At 50.8% G+C, this 21,978-nt stretch overlaps 1 protein-coding gene across 9 annotated transcripts in view; it reads right to left on the bottom strand.

The window, feature by feature from the left end:
- Positions 1–1,081: 1,081 nt before the first annotated feature.
- Positions 1,082–21,978, bottom strand: part of LOC144496988 (class I histocompatibility antigen, F10 alpha chain-like) — a 66,016-nt gene continuing 45,119 nt past the window's right edge. The window contains exons 2-6 of one of the 9 annotated variants that reach the window (XR_013498492.1): positions 4,969–5,229; positions 3,588–3,863; positions 3,192–3,470; positions 2,193–2,413; positions 1,082–1,786 (exon numbers count right to left, since the gene is read on the bottom strand). Coding sequence is in view for 5 of the 9 variants with exons in the window: in XM_078217652.1 (XP_078073778.1) it covers positions 1,424–1,491; positions 2,193–2,294; positions 3,192–3,470; positions 3,588–3,863; positions 4,969–5,229 (986 nt within the window). In the remaining 4 variants the exon portion in view is untranslated. Of the gene's footprint in view, positions 1,787–2,192; positions 2,414–3,009; positions 3,471–3,587; positions 3,864–4,968; positions 5,230–21,978 lie in introns of those variants that run through there. The other 8 variants (XR_013498493.1, XR_013498494.1, XR_013498495.1 and 5 more) reach the window with 8 other exon arrangements.

The following is a 21,978-nucleotide window of genomic DNA, read 5'->3' as shown; positions in this document are numbered from 1 at the left end:
TGGTCCCCTTATATGAGGAAGGATATATTGGCATTGGAGGGAGTGCAGAGAAGGTTCACCAGGTTGATACCGGAGATGAGGGGTTTGGATTATGAGGAGAGGCTGAGGAGATTGGGTTTGTACTCGTTGGAGTTTAGAAGGATGAGGGGGGATCTTATGGAGACTTATAAGATAATGCGGGGGCTGGATAGGGTGGAGGCGGAGAGATTCTTTCCACTTAGTAAGGAAGTTAAAACTAGAGGACACAGCCTCAAAATAAAGGGGGGTCGGTTTAAGACAGAGTTGAGGAGGAACTTCTTCTCCCAGAGGGTGGTGAATCTCTGGAATTCTCTGCCCACTGAGGTGGTGGAGGCTACCTCGCTGAATATGTTTAAAGCGCGGATGGATGGATTCCTGATCGGTAAGGGAATTAAGGGTTATGGGGATCAGGCGGGTAAGTGGTACTGATCCACGTCAGATCAGCCATGATCTTATTGAATGGCGGGGCAGGCTCGAGGGGCTAGATGGCCTACTCCTGCTCCTATTTCTTATGTTCTTATGTCAAATCAAATTTGTTCTGTAATGCACTATAATAAATTTTAAAAGAAAGGTGATTATGTAGTTGATCGATGTTTCACTACAACTCTGATAACTGTGGATTGTAATCAATAAATAATTGTCAGTGTTTGAATTGTCTGAATTCTTCTTCACTGATTTCACAGGAAAGGTTGAATTCAATCACTCAGCAGCTTGTGACGATTGGAATGGGCAGTTGTTGAGGTTCAATCCAATGTGAACTGGCTGAGTTCAGACCAAATGTCATCATTCACTGTTTTCCATCAGCATTGATTGACTTGTTAACACAAAAGAAGATGTCAGTGTGAAGATGCAGGGGGTGTTAGGGTGGCAGCTCTTGCAGAGTGAATGTCTCTATCCCACCCCTCTGACAGAGACCCTCAGGCACAGAGAGGGGGGATTTTAGATGTTTCATTTGGAGGAAATGTTTGTGATCTTTTATTTAATGAGAATTCTATTTCGAAATTAGAAATTGTTTGTGTTCTGTTTGAGTTTGTTGTTGTATTTATGTTTGAGCTCAGAGTCATTCTAAACAAATCAAATCATTTTATTCACAGGAACCATTTTAAGATGACAACAGTTTACAAAGTAGAAAAATAGCTCATTACCACAAATGTTATGAAATGTTTTAGACCAATTTGCTGAGGTTGACATTGTTCAGTAATAACTCTCCAAATCTATCAGCTCCCCCGCCGAGCTGCTCTCCAGCCTCCCTGACAACGGCAGTCAGCCTTTCCTCAGCTTCTCCCTGAGACCTGGCTCCAGGGACATCCATGTTGGGATCCACCATTTCATCCATTTCCAGAGCAATCTGCTGTGTGGGGCGAGGTGTCAGAGCTTCCTGCGGGGAAAGCTGTGCAATGTGTAATCAAACCCCACAATCCCCGACACTGTGACAGGAGAGTCTGGGTAAGTGACCCCTGACCTGTGCAGACACTGGGAACAGGAGTTAAACAACCTGATTGTCCTCTTCAGTACTCGACATGTTAAACTGTTTTGTATCTTCTGTGATACACTTTTAATGATTTTTAAAATCACATCAAGCTTTTTGGAATCTTTTAAATCATAACAGATAACTGTGTCTGACTTTTGTCAAGTTAACTTTTTTAAGTTATTTTGAATATTGTTCAAAAAGCACTAAATGTCCATGAAATGTGAATGTATTTCATTCCCAACAATCTGCCCCTCAGTCACTGACTGGGAGCTGTTGTGTACGTCCCACTTGGCGAATCTGCAGAAGTAAAATAAATGTCAGTTAGAATGGGGAATAATCCATTCTCAGAGAGTGAGAACACAACAAGTGTGAGGGAATGGAGATTGTGTGAGAAATACTCATTCTCACACTCCCCTCCATCCTTACACTTCATGGAGATCCTGTAGATCTCTTCCATTCCATCCATATTCAGTAGGTGAGGATGTGAGTGTGTGCGGTGGCTTTAATGATCAATATTACACCTGGTCTGAGCTGATCACACAAAGGAAGATCAGACAGGGAACAAGAAGTGTTTATACGTGTGTATCTGTGTGTGGGAATTAAATCAGTTCATTCAACACAGTGTCCTGTACTCCCAGTACTGGAGATTCCCCACACTCACTCTGTCCTTTCAGTTCTACATTCCCCTCTCTCTGATTCTTACCTCTCCGTTGTCTTTTCCAGATGATTATTCCGAATATAACAGCCAGTGCCAGGATCACTGCTCCGATTATAATTCCAAGATGGGAGTGTCCCCCACTGTTTTCTGAAACACATTTGAATAATGTGAGGATTATCTCTCCCTGTTCCCGGATTCATTCCCAGTTCTCTGTTCATTGGAGACAATTGGAACTGAAGCTGCCCATTGGGAATGGATGGGAATGGCTGAAAGAAAAACAAATTACTGCAGAAGCTGGAATCTGAAACCAAAAGAGAAAATGCTGGAAAATTTCAGCAGGTCAGGCAGCATCTGTAAGGAGAGAAAAGAGCTGATGTTTCGAGTCCAGACGACCCTTTGTCAACCAAAGGAATGGTTGAAACGCTGGTTTTACACTCGCCTCCATTTCACTCTCCAGTGAAGTGACAAAAGATTCCCAATGATGGTGGTGTCAAAGCCGTGTTATCCCAATCCCATGGGATACCTTCCCAGCCAGTTCAGTTCTAATTCTCCCCAATGTCTGTGTGTCCTGTCCTTGTTCAATCCCCAGGGTTACATTGTACGGCCCAGGAGGCAGCATCACTGATGGTTTTCACATCAAACTTCAAAGGGATGAGGAATAAACTGATCGCAGGAAACTGGGCTGAGCTGAGAATGAGGAAATCCACAGATAAACAGAGCAAATGCTTCAAAAGAAGCACTTTGTCCAATCCAGCAGCAGGACTTAGTCCTAAACAACTGTGCTGACCCCACCATGGTCAACACATGGAATAAGTGAGAGAATCCAACTCAAAGAAAAGACTTCACAAAATGTCCAGAGATTGAGTTCCAGACACTTAGACAAGTATCAGCTGATCAAAGAGAGACAGGATGGATTGTGAAGGGGATCTCATGTCTGCCTCATCTCAGTAAATGTGATGAGGAGCACAATAACATGGTGGAGAAGGGAATGTCTATGGACCTGCAGGGAACACGCACACACAGTACAGTTTGACAGTTCCTTACCCGACTGATGGAGCTTGGGCTCTGCCAGGCTGCTGTGTTCAATTCGACAGGAGTATTGATCCTCATCCCCAGCATTTATTTCAATCTCTTTCTGGATCTGATGGGTCCCATCGTGGTTCGGTCGAACCCCCGAGGATAGTGTCTCAGACATTACCTCTCCATTCCTTAGCCAGTTCACCTCGATGTCTACAGGATAAAAGCCAGTAACCAGGCAGGAGAGAGTGAGCGACGTGTACTGACTATTGGGTTCACTTCTGGAGATGAAGACTTCAGGCTGAACTGTAATGGGAAAGGGTGAAAACACAAACAATAAACCCAGACTGAATGGAATGGGAGAACGGTTTGATAGATCAGTGAAGTTCGATCAGAACATGGGCTCAAAACTGAAATCAATACCTTTCCGTCCAAAATATTCCTTTCCAGCCTGGTAATATCTCATGAAATATTGAGCAAATATGTCTTCCAAATTTATTTTCCAGTGATTATTCCAGGATTGATCAGAATCCCATTTCTCTTTAGTCTTCACTGCGAAGTGATTGGACGCGACCCATCTCATTCTGTCTGGCTCTAAACTAATATAGTCCTTTCCATCAAATCCAAACCGCATCGATCTCTTCATGGAGCCGTCTTCAGTGACCTCGACAGACCGAATCCATTGAAGAACGTGAATTCCTGTGAGAACCAAACAGGGATCAATAATCAATAGACAATCTTTTCAGTGAAAGGAGATTTAGTCTGAGATAGAAATGGACGGAATCTTCCTGTGCCATCAGTAGCAGGAAGCTGAGCGGTGAGGTTACTAAATTAGGTGGGGTCAGTGCTGGGAGATGGACTGAGTTCAGTGTCCCAGGAGTCAGTGCTGGGGGACTGAGTTCAGTGTCCCAGGGGTCAGTGTCCCAGGGGTCAGTGCTGGGAGATGGATTGAGTTCAGTGTCCCAGGGGTCAGTGCTGGGGGACTGAGTTCAGTGTCCCGGGGTCAGTGCTGGGAGATGGATTGAGTTCAGTGTCCCAGGGGTCAGTGCTGGGAGATGGATTGAGTTCAGTGTCCCAGGGGTCAGTGCTGGGAGATGGATTGAGTTCAGTGTCCCAGGGGTCAGTGCTGGGGGACTGAGTTCAGTGTCCCGGGGTCAGTGCTGGGAGATGGATTGAGTTCAGTGTCCCAGGGGTCAGTGCTGGGAGAGGGATTGAGTTCAGTGTCCCAGGGGTCAGTGCTGGGAGATGGATTGAGTTCAGTGTCCCAGGGTCGGTGCTGGGAGATGGATTGAGTTCAGTGTCCCAGGGGTCAGTGCTGGGAGATGGATTGAGTTCAGTGTCCCAGGGGTCAGTGCTGGGAGATGGATTGAGTTCAGTGTCCCAGGGGTCAGTGCTGGGGGATTGAGTTCAGTGTCCCAGGGGTCAGTGCTGGGAGATGGATTGAGTTCAGTGTCCCAGGGGTCAGTGCTGGGAGATGGATTGAGTTCAGTGTCCCAGGGGTCAGTGCTGGGAGATAGATTGAGTTCAGTGTCCCAGGGGTCAGTGCTGGGAGATGGATTGAGTTCAGTGTCCCAGGGGTCAGTGCTGGGGGATTGAGTTCAGTGTCCCAGGGGTCAGTGCTGGGAGATGGATTGAGTTCAGTGTCCCACGGGTCAGTGCTGGGAGATGGATTGAGTTCAGTGTCCCAGGGGTCAGTGCTGGGAGATAGATTGAGTTCAGTGTCCCAGGGGTCAGTGCTGGGAGATGGATTGAGTTCAGTGTAAGGTTGTACATTGACACACTGTTTCTCTCTGCCTGACCTTACCGGATGTCTGGTTTGTGATCTTCAGCACTGTATTCAGGACCTCCTTTACCATGTTTGAGTGTAAGATCACCAGTTCTGTGATATGGTCCCAGTATTCACGGTTGAAAGATTGAGCCATGAACTTCAGCCTGGGGATGCAGCGACGGATATTACTGTCACTATAACTTATTTGGACTCCATTGATCATTGCAATGCTTGTGATCTCAGGAAAATCTTCTATCCCAGAGACGAAAGTGAAAATCACTGTTGTTGAGTTCGTGTCTGTAAAAGAAACAGTTAAAGGACTTGATTAATAAACACCAAGATAATCATTAGAACAATCTCGCTGGACTTCACTGAGCCGGGTAATATTGAGAACTTCAGGAATACCCCAAATACGGTGAAAATCACTGTAATTGTTTTCTCTCTATAAAATAACTGAACAACTAAATCAAAATGTAGACTCGTGCAGATGCTGGAAGCCTGAATTAGAGTAAGAGTTTTAACAACACCAGGTTAAAGTGATTATTCCTGGTGTTGTTAAAACTCTTACTGTGTTCACCCCAGTCCAACGCCGGCATCTCCACGTCAAGCCTGAATTAGAAACAGAAAATGCTGGAAACACACAGGAGATCTGGTAGTATCTGTGCAGAGAGAAACAGAGCAAACCGGGGGGAGTTTCTCAGCAGTGGGAGGTGGCGCGTCATTGGCTGGCGACGGGACTTTCTGGTCCCACCACTGTCAATGGGCTTTCTCATTGAATCCCCCCATGCTGCTGGGAAACCCACCGTGGACAGCACAGAGACCGGAAGATCCCACCCGCTTGAACAGCCGGAAGATCGCGCTCAGTTTTCCCAACAAAATTCAAAGTGTCGAACAGATGCAAAAACAGTAGGTTTTCTGGCTGTTTTCTTCCAGCGAGTTAAGGAATGTGAATTTTCGGCACTCTGTGCAAATCAGGAGCCGTCATGCAATTCTCGTCAGTAGTGACGTGGGCGGAGCCTAGCCCCCTTGGTGAAGCTGACTGCTGAGATCTCAGGGCGCCATTGCGCAGGTGCTCTGATCTCCCAGTGTGCTGAGAGATCTCCTATTTCCCACCACTCCTCGATATCGACCTCCCTGCCTCATGGATATTAGGCCCCCCTCCCTCTGCCCATCGCGAATCCTGCAGAGACCCCACACAATCATCACACCTCTTCCCAATCACCACCTCTGCAGACTCCCCCCCTGACCACCACCCCGCCCTCTCCAATCACTATCTCTGCAGAATTCTCCCCCGATTGCCACCACTTCCCAATCAGCACCCCTGCAGAGTTGCTCTTGCCTCCCCCCTGTTATTGCAACCAAACAATTATCCTCACTGAAATGTAACCAACGGGCGCATGACTCACCCAAACTGCCTGCAGCTCAACTCTCTTAACAAGGGAGAGCTCCATATAAGCTCTAATGATGGACACACAGGCAGTCACACCAGGAAGATGGCACAAAGAAAGAGCACTCCACGGTTCAGTGACATAAAGCTGGGCCATTTGCTATAGAGTGGGCAATAATCTACCCCCCAGACGGACAACAGCCCAGGGCTTGGGCCAGTAATATGGTCTGGGAGGCTGTGTAAACGGCCGTCAGTGCCCGCGTACTGGCACAGAGGACTGGTGACAAGTGCCAGAAGAAGATGAATGAACTTCTTTGGACAGGAAGGATAAGTGTCCATCCCGTCCTGATATCGGTCCCGTCTGTCACGCCTGCAATGCCGAGCCACCCGTCTGACACTCTGCAGCCTCCCAGCACCCGGCCTCCAACCCCATTCCTCCAACCCCTCTGGCACCCCCAGTCACAACCCCAGACTGCCGAGGCACAGCCCCGATAAACCCCACCCAATCGCCCCCACCCCCTACACCCTGTGTCCTTACAGCCATCAGGTTTTCAATCCGCCCTTATATCCCCACAGGATTAAGTGGCCCATAACCACCGGGAGCATGCCAAGACTGGAGGTGGGGTCCCCGAGCTGCATCTCCTCACTATCTTTGAGGAGCGCTATGGAGCTAGCAGGGGGTGAGGAGAGAATGGTCACTGACAGCCAGGTTGATGTTCATCATGAAGTGAGAATTTGCAAAACCCTCGTTCAAATGACTCATTCCAAGTCATCCCTGTCTTGTACTGAACCTTGTGTCATCTGTGACAGGAAATGACCATGATGCACCAGGCCCTTTGGGTTCGCCACCGCCCCCCACATCCCCTCAGCAAGATGCACATGGCAACTCGAAGAAAACCTTGGAGGAAGTCCCCGAGGAAATCGCCAAGCTTAGCACTAGTCAATCGACACCAGCTTCCACCACACAATCCACCAGCGCAGATACCGTCACCTCAGTGGGACAAGTTAGTGGTGAAGCTTCTGGGTCACTATCTGGTGGGCACGACACAGCTGTTGACCTACATCGGGTGAAGGCAAGAGTATCAAGGGAGTTCTGTCAGAGCGAAGGATGCATCTGGCCCCAAGCGAAGTGCTAGGCCTCTGGGATCTGAGCTCCCGGAACTGCTGGAGATGCATCAGCAGAACTGGGCAATGGCAGAAACATTGCATCAACTGCAAGGCTGTTTTAGTCCAACAGACTTCTGTCGCAGGCTAACACTACAAGGCTCGCATCCACAATGATGGGGCAAGGATTGGTTGCCATGGGTGGCACGGTGCAGACCATCCTGGGGATGCAGCGGGTCAGGGCTGTGGCATCAAACTTGGTCCAGTCTCAGGGAGCATCGCTGAGGGCTGGCACACCATGGGGCAGACGTAGTTGGGATTCCAGGACTGACAGAGCCAGGTGATGCCAAGGCTTCTGGAGATGACTCCAGCTGTCCCACCGTCCCATGGAGTGTCCCCGGTACATATGGGCACACTGAGGGAGGAGGAAGACTTGGAGCCCATGAGGGGGCCTTCCAGCCAAACGACACCGGACATCCCGAGACCTTCTGATTTCCCTCCTTCCTGACACCGGAGCATGTCACGGGCAGCAGGATGAACAGGGTGGCACGGCTACATCAGTGTCATCCGTAAGTCAGCCGGGGACCTCCAGGTCTCGGCCCTCAAGGGGACACCCACCAAGGGCATCACAGGCCACGGGGCGTGGAATGCGGCTTGGCACCTCCCCCTCCAACGTGCATCCTGGGGACTCACTCCGACACAGTAACAGGCCTTGTAAAATTCAAAAGTTCGAGAGTCATCAAGAGGGCATGAGTTAAGGTCTGCACTTGTCAGAAAAAGGATACTAGGTGCTGAATATAACCCCACACACACCTGTTACATCGCAGTTACCTCTCCATGTTATTGCACTGTTCGTTTTGCCAATAAATGTTACTGCACCCGATAGCTGTGACTGATTTGTCTGTGATTCTCCCCTCACAGGGATGACCATATCCCGACCGCACGCAAAGAGGCGCAGAATGTCATGCTGCACGATAGAGACTTTTCGGCCAAGTATCACAGACAGCCTGCACCCACCGGACCATGTATCAAATCCCCCCCCACCCCTCCCCACATTAACAGAGGCACTGGAACCTTCATCTAACTCAAGGAATGCAGTTGCTTCTGGTGAACAAACCATGAAGGAGATTCCAAGTTGTCCTGCCCAATTCAGTGCTTTGAGAAAAGTTACCTTTGTCTCCGAAAGGCTGAATGTCACTGAGAATGCCGCACATAATGAAGAAAAGAGGGGTGATGATGAAAGAAGTACCCCAACCCTCACTCATACGTGGGCCCAGGCGCCAGTGCACATACAGAGAGCAGGTAGGATTCAGACTTGTGTGGCACCAGGGCAGCATCACAGTGTGCCGCATAGCGAGTTGTCATCACTCTCCAACCTGGACCAAAAACTCATTAACATGGCCAACCCAGACCCACACCCTGATGTGATGCCACTTGGGTCCATGGGGGGTGGAGGTGGAGGGAGGGGAAGGGGGGGTGTAGAAGGAGGGAGGAGAGAAAGGGGGGGTGGTGGGAACGTTTCCCGGCGTGTGGTGGGAGGATGGGGGTAGCAGCCGCTGGACTGCATGGCAGCTAGTGTGTAAGCCTGGCTGCGATGAGGGCCTACCTCGCCACCCAGCCCTATCAGACCCTCGCTGGTGCTGCCTGTCCTCCATCCTTTGGCTCTTCCTCGGCCTCCTCCACCACATCCTCCTGGTGCCGCCTCTCATCCTCTCACTCCCGCTCCTCCTCCAGCAAGTTTCCCCGCTGCTGCGGCAGGTTGTGGAGCACACAGCAGACCGCGATGATGGGGAGACCCTCGGGGCAGGAGAGCCCGGAGTATTCCAGGCAGTGAAACCGCATCTTCAGGGGCCTGATGCACCGCTCCATGATGGACCGGGTGGCAGCGTGGACCTCATTATAATGGGTCTCTACCTTGGTTTCTGGCCTTTGCACTGGCATCATCAGCCAAGTCCTCAGCAGGTAGCCCTTGTCCCCCAGCAGCCATCCCGGCAGCCTGGGCTGGTTCTCAAAAAGCCCGGGGATGTCCGAAATCTGGAGGATGTGGCTTCCTGCATGCTCTCTGGGTGTCGTGCACATGCGTGCATGATATTCAGCCTGTAGTCACGGACAATCTACACATTCAGGGAGTGGAACCCCTTCGCATTGATGAAGCGCAGTCCCTGATCATGCGGGGTCCGTAGGACAAACTGCATGCCATCTACAGCCCTCATGGGGCACATGGGGCAGTCCGGTGATGGCAGCGAAGCCTGCAGCCCGGGCTTCATGTTGGGCCTGGCCCATGTTGAAGTGGATGTAATTGGCAGCCCGGGCAAACAGGGCATCCGTGACCTCGTGGACGCACTTGTGCATTGATGATTGTGAGATGCCACAGATGTCCCCGCTGGATGCCTGGAAGGATTCGGTGGAGTAGAAGTTGAGGGCACCGTGATCTTCACTGCCATCGGGAGCGGGTGTCCTTCGGTCCCTTGAGGTGCCAGGTCTGCAAGGACCTCACAGGTGCCATACTGTCTCCTTGCTTAATCGGAGCCTGCGGCACGCAGCTTCCGTCATCCTTTCGAAGGACCTGCAGGTCCTGTAGACCCTGATCCTCTAGCTCCTAATTCCCCTACCACTTACCTCTAAAATATTTAGTATGGTTATCCATCCTGTGCCCCCCATCCCTCCCAGTAACCAGTGTCCCCATGAGTCTGGGCACTGGCAGCTCCACACCATCCCTGGTGTCATGCATGAATGGATTGGCTACCGTTGACATCCTGGCCACAGCAGGCAGGGAGAGTGTAGGGGTGTATATGTGGGGCTGCCCATTGCGGACCCTTGAGGCATGCGCATGGGTGTTATCACCGCAGTGCCTCCCAGGTATGTGTTGCATTTCAGACAAATGAGGGAGGGGCACCCTTGTGACTATCACGAGGTGGGTTCCCTACATGGGCAGCAGTGCAGAGTCCATGCAGTGTGAGGAGCCGTGTTAACACCGGCACAGCCCCTGTGCTTGGAGCAGCAGCTGACAAGGCTGCGGTCTGTTACTGTTAGTGGGGCCTGGGATACAAGGTCTGGGGTCAGCCACAGAGCCCGTCCAGCAGACAGCAGGGCAAACAGGGGGTCTGTCTGCAGTCAGGGGCAATGCACGCACCACGAACCTGCTGCCCGTGGCAACTCCCGGCCTGTTGAACCTAAGACCAGCACCGGGCAGAGGGCAAGGGAAGTACAGATTAAACTGCATTTATTTCAAGCAAGAGACCTGGCGGGCAAGGCAGATGAATTCAGGGCACGGACGGGTACATGGGATTGGGATATTATAGCTTTGACAGAAACATGGCTAAGGGAAGGACAGGACTGGCAGCTCAATGTTCCAGGGTACAGATGCTATTGGAAAGATAGTAAGAAGTCTCACAACACCAGGTTAAAGTCCAACAGGTTTAATAAACCTGTTGGACTTTAACCTGGTGTTGTGAGACTTCTTGCTGTGTTTACCCCAGTCCAACGCCGGCATCTCCACATCATAGGAAAGATAGAACAAGAGGTAAGAGAGGAGGGGGAGTTGCGTTTTTGATTCGGGAAAACACCACGGCAGCGCTGAGAGGGGATATATCCGAGGGTTCGCCCACTTCGTCCAGATGGGTAGAACTAAAAAATAAGAAGGGAGAGATCACTTTGATTGGATTGTACTGCAGGCCCCCAAAAAGTCAGCGGGAAATTGAGGAGCAAATATGTAAGGAGATTACAAGTAGCTGCAAGAAAATAACATGGTAATAGTAGGGGACTTTAACTTTCCCAACATTGACTGGGACAGCCATAGTATTAGAGGGTTGGATGGAGAGAAATTTGTTGAGTGTATTCAGGAGGAATTTCTCATTCAGTATGTGGATGGCCCGACTAGAGAGGGGGCAAAACTTGACCTCCTCTTGGGGAAATAAGGAAGGACAGGTGACAGAAGTATTAGTGAGGGATCACTTTGGACCAGTAACCATAATTCCATTAGTTTTAAGATAGCTATGGAGAATGACAGGTCTGGCCTAAAAGTTAAAATTCTAAATTGGGGCAAGGCCAATTTTGATGGTATTGAACAGGGACTTTTAAAAGTTGAATAAGGGAGTCTGTTGGCATGCAAAGGGGTGGCTGGTAAGTGGGAGGCTTTCAAAATTGTGTTAACCAGGGTTCAGGGTAAACACATTCCCTTTGGAGTGAAGGGCAAGGCTGGTAGAAGTGGGGAACCCTGTATGACTCAAGATATTGGGACCCTAGTCAAGAAGAAAGAGGCATATGACTTGCATAGGCAGCTGGGATCAAGTGGATCCCTTGAAGAGTATAGAAGGTGCCGGAGTAGAGTTAAGAGGGAAGTCAGGAGGGCAAAAAGGGGACACGAGATTGCTTTGGCAAATAAGGCAAAGGAGAATCCAAAGAGCTTCTACAAGTACATAAAAGGCAAAAGCGTAGCTAAGGAGAGAGTAGGGCCTCTTACGGATCAACAAGGTCATCTATGTGCAGATCCACAAAAGATGGGTGAGATCCTAAATGAATATTTCTCATCAGTATTTACTGTTGAGAAAGGCATGGATGTTAGGGAACTTGGAGAAATAAATAGTGATGTCTTGAGGAGTGTACATATTACACAGAAGGAGGTCCTGGAAGTCTTAAAGCGCATCAAGATAGATAAATCCCCGGGACCTGATGAAGTGTGTTCCAGGACATTGTGGGAGGCGAGGGAGGAAATTGGGGGTCCCCCAGCATAGATATTTGAATCATCAACAGCCACAGGTAAAGTGCCTGAAGATTGGAGAGGGGCAAATGTGCCTTTGTTTAAGAAGGGCTGCAGGGAAAAGGCTGGGAACTACAGGCCAGTGAGCCGAACATGGGTAAGTTGTTAGAAGGTATTCTGAGAGACAGGATCTACAGGCATTTAGAGATGCAAGGACTGATTAGGGACAGTCAACATGGCTTTGTAAGTGGAAACTCATGTCTCATGGATTTGATTGAGTTTTTTGAAGGGAGAATCAAGAAGGTAGATGAGGGCAGTGCAGTCGACATTGTCTACGTGGACTTTAGCAAGGCCTTTGACAAGATACCGCATGGTAGATTGTTACACAAGATTAAATCTCATGGGATCCGGGGTGAGGTAACCGATTGGATACAAAATTGGCTTGATGACAGAAGACAGAGGGTGGTTGTAGAGGGCTGTTTTTCAAACTGGAGGCCTGTGTCCAGTGGTGTGCCTCAGGGATCGGTGCTGGGTCCACTGTTATTTGTCATTTATATTAATGATTTGGATGAGAATTTAGGAGGCATGGTTAGTAATTTTGCAGATGACACCAAGATTGGTGGCATAGTGGACGGTGAAGAAGGTTAACTAGGATTGCAAGGGGATCTTGGTCAATCGGGCCAGTGGGCTGATGGATGGAGTTTAATTTAGGTAAATGTGAGGTGATGCATTTTGGTAGATCGAACCAGGGCAGGACTTACTCAGTTAATGGTAGGGCATTGGGGAGAGTTATAGAACAAAGAGATCTGGGGGTACAGGTTCATAGCTTCTTGAAAGTGGAGTCACAGGAGGACAGAGTGGTGAAGAAGGCATTCGGCATGCTTGGCTTCATTGGTCAGAACATTGGAAGAAGTTTAACAACACCAGGTTAAAGTCCAACAGGTTTATATAAACCTGTTGGACTTTAACCTGGTGTTGTTAAACTTCTTACTGTGTTTACCCCAGTCCAACGCCGGCATCTCCACATCAGAACATTGGATACAGGAGTTGGGACGTCTTGTTGAAATTGTACAAGACGTTGGTAAGGCCACACTTGGAATACTGTGTACAGTTCTAGTCAACCTATTACAGAAAGGATATTATAAACCTGGAAAGAGTGCAGAAAAGATTTACTAGAATGCTACCTGGCTTGATGGTTTGAGTTATAAGGAGAGGATGGATAGACTGGGACATTTTTCCCCTGGAGCCTAGGAGGCTTGGGGTGATCTTACAGAGGTCTATAAAGTAATGACGGGCAGAGATAAGGTCAACATCTTTTCCTAAAGGTAGGGGACTCTAAAACTGGAGGGCATAGGTTTAAGGTGAGAGGGGAGAGATACAAAAGGGTCCAGAGGGGCAGTTTTTTCACACAAATGATGGTAAGTGTCTGGAACGAGCTGCCAGAGGTAGTAGTCGAGGCGGGTACAATTTTGTCTTTCAAAAAGTATTTAGACAGTGTGGTGAACCATCGTTGGTTACCACTGTGGGGTTATTCCTATGTTACTGTTGGGTTAGGGTGTTGCCACTGTGGGGGTTGTATAATGTTCTTGGGTTAGGGTGTTTACCTGTGGTAGATGTTGTTATGGCACATCCCGGTCGGGCCCCGCCTCCTGGGGAGAGGTATAAGACCCTCTGCTCAGGCGGGACCCCTCCAGTCTGAATTGGTGTACTCGTGTTAGTTAGTTCCATTGTTTGCTAATAAAAGCCTTCAATAGCTGAAGCCTTGTACCTCGTGCTTGATTGTCGTGCATCAATTTTATTAGCAAACATAAAACTCTCGACAGTAAAGGGAGTATGGAACAAATACTAAAACCAGAGCGTCTGACGCTGGACCCACGTGCGGTCGGTGCCGCTAACACCTTCGACCACTGGTGGAAGTGTTTCGAGGACTACCTGGCAGCCTCTGCAGCTGTTACTACAGACGACGACAAACTCCAGGTCCTCCACGCGAGGGTAAGCGACACGGTCTATCTTGCGATTCGTGCGGCCACCACTTACCCGAGGGCCATCGAGCTCTTGAAGAAACGATACACGAGACCACCCAACGAGATCCACGCTCGTTACCTCCTCGCTACACGACGTCGGCAGTCGGGCGAAACCATGGAGGACTACGCCAATGAGCTCTTGCAGCTTGCCAGGGGCTGCGACTGCAAAGATGTGTCGGCAGAGCAATATATGTACGACCTCGCCCGAGATGCGTTCGTAGCAGGGGTAGGGTCCTCGTACATCCGGGTTAAGCTATTAGAGAAAGGGAACCTCAACTTGACCCAAGCGATGGAGATGGCTGAGATGCTGGAGGCAGCGTCGAAAAGCTTGGCTCTGTACCCCGAAGACCACGTGGAGACAACGTGGCAGGAGCAAGCACAAATCCCTCCTCGCCCCACGGGCTCGCGCTCCCATATCGATCCGACGACGGCGGCAGCTCCAGGCGGCCAGCGATGCTATTTTTGCGGAGGAGCCAAGCATCCACGGCAACAGTGTCCTGCAAAAACGGCGATCTGCAGTCAGTGTGGTAAAAAGGGGCACTATGCTAAAGTTTGCAGGTCGAAGCCCAAGAACGGCAGTGCAGCCTGTGACCCTCCAGAGCGGAGACAATCTCCTTCGGCGTCGCAGTACCCACGAGGTCCGACCACGTGCGAACCCAGGACGACGCCATTGTGGCTGACGGAGGAGGAGGAAGACCACCAGGAGTCGCTACGCTTGGCGCCCTCACCCACGTGCAATTCATGGGGGCGGCCATCATGGTCAACGACGACTAGGAGCGACCAGCAGGGGTCCTCAGTATCAACCTCGGCTGCATGCAGTGACGCCCAGGGGCCAACGGTGGCGTCGATCTCTCTGGACCAGACAAAGCATCACAGGCTTGACAGTTCATCAAGGTAAATGGTCGTACTGTGTATTGTCTGTTTGACAGTGGGAGCACCGAGAGTTTTATTCACCCTGACACTGCAAAAAGGTGTGGACTCCGGGTTCTACCTGCCAAACAGACAATTTCCATGGCATCACGGTCCCGGTCTGTACCGATCCAAGGACGTTGTATGGTAACCCTAGAGGTGCAGGGCACAATGTACGAGCGATACAGGCTCCTTGTGTTACCGCACCTTTGTGCGCCAATTCTCCTCGGACTAAACTTTATGGTCCACATGAGGAGTGTGATCCTACAGTACGGTGGGCCACTCCCTTCACTGGCAGTAGGGAATCAGCCGCAGCCTCCAAATTGCCCAAAGCGCCCCGCATGCAATCTCTCCACACTAAAAATCACCACACCTTCTTTATTTAAGAATCTGGTACCAGGCTGCAAGCCCATCGCTACTAAGAGTAGGCGTTACAGCGCTGAAGACCGGATCTTTATCAGATCTGAGGTTCAGCGGCTCCTCAAAGAAGGGATCATACAGGCCAGTGCTAGTCCGTGGAGAGCGCAGGTCGTGGTGGTTAAAAGCGGGAACAAACCTCGGATGGTCATCGACTACAGTCAGACCATTAACCATTATACGCAGCTGGATGCGTATCCTCTCCCGCGCATATCTGATATGGTCAATCAGATTGCGCAGTACCGGGTGTTCTCTACCATAGACCTTAAGTCCGCCTACCATCAACTCCCCATCAGCCCAGAGGACCGACAATACACGGCTTTTGAGGCGGATGGTCGTCTATACCAGTTTCTCAGGGTTCCATTTGGTGTCACCAATGGGGTCTCGGTCTTCCAGCGTGCTATGGACCGAATGGTGGACCAGAACGGGTTGCGGGCTACCTTCCCGTACCTGGATAACGTCACCATCTGCGGCCATGACCAGCAGGACCATGACACAAATCTCCAAAACTTTCTGCGCACTGCATCTCGCCTGAATCTGACCTATAACAGGGAGAAGTGCGTATTCCGTACGCGCAGGTTAGCTATCCTTGGATACGTGGTGGAAAACGGGGTCATCGGCCCTGATCCAGACCGTATGCGCCCCCTTACTGAACTTCCCTTGCCCGCTAGCACAAAAGCACTGAGGAGATGCCTCGGCTTCTTTTCGTATTATGCGCAGTGGGTCCCCAACTACGCGGACAAAGCCCGTCCGCTCATCAAGTCCACGACCTTCCCACTCACGCCGGAGGTCCAATTGGCCTTCAAGGCTTTGAAAAGCGACATTGCAAAAGCCACGATGCACGCGGTGGATGAATCCATCCCTTTTCAGGTGGAAAGTGATGCATCTGATTTCGCCTTGGCCGCCACACTAAACCAGGCAGGCAGGCCCGTCGCGTTTTTTTCCCACACCCTTCAAGGCCCCGAAATTCGGCACTCAGCGGTGGAGAAGGAGGCTCAGGCCATTGTGGAGGCCATCAGACACTGGCGCCATTACCTGGCGGGGAAGCGGTTCACCCTGATCACGGATCAACGATCCGTGGCGTTTATGTTCAGTAATACGCAGAGGGGCAAGATCAAGAATGATAAGATCTTGCGGTGGAGAATTGAGCTCTCCACCTATAATTACGATATTATGTATCGTCCAGGGAAGCTCAATGAGCCCTCGGATGCCCTCTCGCGTGGAACATGCGCCATCATGCAGGAGGACCGCTTGAAGGCCCTCCACAATGACCTGTGCCATCCTGGAGTCACCCGACTCTACCACTTCGTAAAAGCCCGCAACCTGCCCTACTCGGTGGAGGATGTCAGGTCAGTAACAAGAAGCTGTCGGATTTGCGCGGAATGCAAACCGCACTTTTATCGACCGGACCGGGCACAATTGGTCAAGGCCACTCGCCCCTTCGAGAGGCTGAGTGTGGATTTTAAGGGCCCCCTTCCCTCAACGGACCGGAATGTCTATTTTCTCAATATAATAGATGAATACTCCCGGTTCCCGTTTGTTGTCCCCTGTGCGGACACGTCGACTGCCACAGTGATTAAGGCATTCAGTGATCTTTTTACCCTGTTCGGGTGCCCCTGCTACATACATAGCGACAGGGGCTCGCCGTTCATGAGTAACGACTTGAGGCAATTCCTGCTCTCATACGGGATTGCCTCTAGTAGAACCACGAGCTACAACCCTAGGGGTAACGGACAGGTGGAGAGGGAGAATGCTACAATCTGGAAGGCTGTCCTACTGGCGCTGAAATCCAGGGGCCTTCCAGTCTCCCGTTGGCAGGAGGTCCTTCCAAATGCGCTTCATTCCATTCGCTCCCTCCTGTGTACGGCAACCAATGCTACTCCCCACAAGAGGATGTTCTCATTCCCTCGGAAGTCGTCCTCGGGGATCTCCTTACCAGCCTGGTTGACGTACCCAGGACCCGTGCTTCTGCGGCGACATGTGAGGGCCCGCAAGTCCGACCCCTTGGTCGAACCGGTCCAATTCCTCCACGCCAACCCTCAGTATGCCTATGTGGCATATCCTGACGGGCAAGAGGACACAGTCTCGATTCGAGACCTGGCGCCCGCAGGGGACGTAGCAACTCCTGTCGCTCCCATACCCCCTGTCACGAATCCCCTATCACTTATTTCTTCCCCAGACGTGGCGCGGTCAGCACCGGGACCAGTGCATAACAGTTATACTCCCATGTACAGCTTGCCTGAGACTCGGAGATCGGCGCCACCACAGAAGGTTCCAGGATCCCTTGCACCATCGCCTCACCAGGGTCAACCGGCCCGGGAGTCCTCGAGGGGACAGTCGGACGCTGTTTTGGAGAGAACGCCACCGCAAGCACCTGCTCCGGTGTCGCAACCGGTCCTCCAGACCGTCTGGACTTGTGAATTTTGGATATATGTGACCTGTTTTCGCACCCCGCCGGCCTTTGTTTTTAAAGGAGGGGTGAATGTGGTGAACCATCGTTGGTTACCACTGTGGGGTTATTCCTATGTTACTGTTGGGTTAGGGTGTTGCCACTGTGGGGGTTGTATAATGTTCTTGGGTTAGGGTGTTTACCTGTGGTAGATGTTGTTATGGCACATCCCGGTCGGGCCCCGCCTCCTGGGGAGAGGTATAAGACCCTCTGCTCAGGCGGGACCCCTCCAGTCTGAATTGGTGTACTCGTGTTAGTTAGTTCCATTGTTTGCTAATAAAAGCCTTCAATAGCTGAAGCCTTGTACCTCGTGCTTGATTGTCACGCATCAGACAGTTATATGGGTAAGATGGGCATAAAGGGATATGGGCCAAATGCGGGCAACTGAGACTAGCTTGGTGGGAAAAATTGGACGGCATGGACAAGTTGGGCCGAAGGGCTATTTTCAAGCAGTAAACCTCGAGGGGAGGTGGTGGTGTAGTGGCATTGTCAGTGGACTAGTAATCCAGAGATCCAGGGTAATGCTCTGGGGACCTGGGTTCGAATCTCACCATGACGGGTGGTGAAATTTGAATTCAGTACTAGTCTGGAATTAAAAATCTAATGGTGGCCATGAAACCATTGTCGATTGTCGCAAAACCCATCTTGTTCACTAATGTCCTTCAGGGAAGGAAATCTGCCGTCCTTACCTGGTCTGGCCTACATGTGACTCCAGTACCACAGCAATGTGGTTGACTCTTAAATGCTCTCAGGAATGGGTAATAAATGCTGGCCCAGTCAGTGACATCCACATCCCATGAACGATGAAGAAAGACCCCCAGCACCCAGGCAAGCCCCCCCACCCCGCCCAGCAACATTGCAGCACCTGAGTATCCCGTGCCCCCTCCCCCTGAACTCCGGGGGCTGCCGCTCAATGGGACTTACCTCCTCACTCTCCTTCGCGACTGCTGCGCCAGGCCCAGACTTTTATAAACCATCTGTGATTCACGCTGGAGTGACGTCACGCTGGAGAGGAGGGAAAGGTACGGGAGGGGGAAAAGGGCCGAGCCAAACTCTAATGAGATGGAAACCTATCCAAATGCGTAGAAATTGACATCCCGCTGGAAAAAATGGCCCGGGAGAATCCCGAATCCCGACGCCAGGCACAAATTCGATTGTTCGGCTCGCGTCCTATTTCCCTGCTCCGCGACGCTAACCCACCAATGCAGCAGAGCAGAAAGATCACGCCCAATAACTTGGAATAGGACTGGGATTTTCCGGCTGGAAAGTGCCGGCTCTGCTGGGGAGAATCTGCACCACCGGGAGATCCCGGCTGTGGGCACAGAGAGAGAATCCCCTCTGTGAACTGTTTCTCCCCCCCATCAGATACTGCGGAAGCCATCAAGCATTTTCTGTGTCTACATATCCCCGTTCCTTCGCAGTTGCTGGATCAAAATCCTGGAATTCCCCCCTGAACGGCATTGTGGGTCAACCCACAGATCATGGACTGCAGCAATTCAAGAAAGCAGCTCACCAGCACCTCCTCAAGGACAACTAGGGATGGGCAACCAATGTTGGCCAGCCAGCGACACGCATGACCCACGAATGAATTTTTAAAAGTGCAGGATCATTCCTTTAGAACAAACATAGGGGGCGATTCTCCCATCGCGACCCGCAAATTTTCTGCTGGGTCGGGTCAGGAGAATCGTGTGTCGGCCATTTCGCGGGATCTGCGCATGCGTAGGGAACTGCGTTGGGTCTCCCAGAGCCAGGGAACAGGAACAGTCGGGACCACGCTGGAAACCGGCAGGAAGAGGGGCAAGTGATTTTAATCTGCTTTAAATAAAATGTAGTTTAAATGCCATTATTGGGCCTGGCACAGAACTTGCCGGACCCGATAGCATCTCTCACCCCTCCAGCAGTACTTCCTTCCGGCAGGATTTAGGGTAGCTCCCCACATTCAGGGAACTCGCGGGAGACCCCACCAGAGTGAAGGGGGGCAATCAAAACCCCCCAGGGGGTCGGGCGGTGGAGGGTGGTGCCCCTTGGGCATGGGCACCCTGGCAGTGGCAGCCCCCAAGGGGCAAAGTGCCCAGGCCCAGGGGCACCTTGGCACTGCCCCCTGGGCATGGGGTTGTGCCAAGGGGTGGGGCCTATTGTGCGCAGGTCCTAGGGGGCGATTGGTGGGGGATCCCGCTGCCACTCTGCATGGGGATTGGTCTGGGCTGGAGGGAGGCCAGTAATTGGGGTGGTCTGCTGGGGGGGGGGGGGTGGTCTGCCATCGGGGTGGCGAGGGGGGTTGGTCATTTGGGGGGGGTCTGCTGTGGGTGGGGGGGGGAAATCACCACTGATGGGGGGGGGGGGGTGGGGGGAGGGGGAGGTGGGCTGGACATTGGGACTCTCTGAGGTGGTGAGGGGGTTGGAGCTGGCCCGGGAATTGTCATGGGGGCTCCGGGCTGGCCAACGATCGTGCTGGCCAGCAAATGGGGTGACTGACAGATCAGACCCACAGCGCATGCGCAGAGTTTCAGAACTGTCAGCCTCTGGCATTAATAGGCTCCAACCCCCCTCCCGAGCTTTTAATGAGATTGAGATTTTAATGAGATGAACAAACAGTCGTGATCTTGACCAGTTTTCTCACCAATACAGCAGTTTTGGGAGAATCGCCCCCGTAGGCACAACTGGTTCGAAATAGAAACGTTTTTATTAAGCATCCTTTATAACTAGCATTTTACAGAAAGCGAAAGAGATAAATTTTACTGGTGAGAGAGAAGGAGAGAGATCTCGCCTCAAAAGCTTGTACAGCATTCAAACAGCAGCTGAACAGAATACAAAGCTGTTATTAACAATATAGCTTTTCGGTTATCTGTGTTTTCAAAGAGCTGGGTACAAGCAGTCTCTCGCTTCATAAACAATTAGCATTTGTGGCCATGAAACTCTGCTGTTTACCTTATGAAAAAGACTGTTTACCTCACATTGTACTTTCAGAGAACGTAGCCAAGTTTACAGGCTAAACCCAGAATTCCAAGCTGATGTGGCCAAGTCAGCTGAAAGCATGGCACAATTAGTTACATCAGGCAGAAATACCTAAAATGAAGCCTTTTAACTGGGCAAACCATACAGAGGATCCCACAATTGCCTCCTATGATTCAACATAACCATTTTGAATCAAATATATGAAACTTCCTTCAGCTGCGGGAATGGTTTGCTTCCTGTTCCCTTTACATTGATCATCATGACTGATTTACCCTTCTCCATTGTCATTAAACAGTTACACATGCATTTAAGAAATAAGATTATGCAGTAAATCATTACAAGAATAACAAAAGATAACACAAGTCCTTGCACCATGGAGCTTCCAATTGCACTGAGCCAACCAGTTGCCCAGCTCCACAAGGTGGAAGGTGGAGGCTGTTTCAGTTTTCCGGCTTCCTTTTCAATGTGTCTCGCCAAATTAGTGATATTTTCTGAACTGTCGGGTATGTATGTGCAGCACTCAGTCTCAATTAAGGCACAGGTGCCTCCTTGGTCAGCCAGGATGTAGTCAAGTGCCATTTTGTCTTGCAGGGCTGTGGTACGAATGGCTACCATTTCCGCATTCATTTTACCTCGGGTCTCAGCAGTGTCATTGGCCACCTTTTCCAGGACAGTTGCTACGTTGATGGACTCCCTTGCCTGTTTTGCAGTTCCATGCCAAGGGAATAGGATAGCGAAGAATTGCTCTGTTTCTGTAATTGCCCGCCTTTCTCTTTGCCAATGAGGCGGCATCGGCAGGGAGGTTGTGTAAGGAAAATAGGGTAGGATGTACCCCAGACAATAAGAACCCGTTCAGGATTGGGGTAGCCAGGGATAGGCCTTGTAGCCGCAAATAAAGTAGGTACCATTACAGGCTGTAAAGTTCCTGAGTTGCCTGGTGAACAGCAAATCATTCTCAGATGGCCAAGGGCTCCCAGTGGTTTTGTTGAGGATGCCTGACAAGTTCCACATTCCTACTGGCTGGATACGAGGGTTGCTGACCATGGACAGATGAAGGAAATTGTTGCAATTGCTGTATCCCACCACTTGTCCTCCAATTTGG

The sequence above is a fragment of the Mustelus asterias genome, chromosome 8 (assembly GCF_964213995.1).
Source record: "Mustelus asterias chromosome 8, sMusAst1.hap1.1, whole genome shotgun sequence".
Classification (NCBI taxonomy): domain Eukaryota; kingdom Metazoa; phylum Chordata; class Chondrichthyes; order Carcharhiniformes; family Triakidae; genus Mustelus; species Mustelus asterias.
The sequence above is the reverse complement of the archived record's forward strand: the minus strand, read 5'-3'. Positions and strand labels throughout refer to the sequence as shown.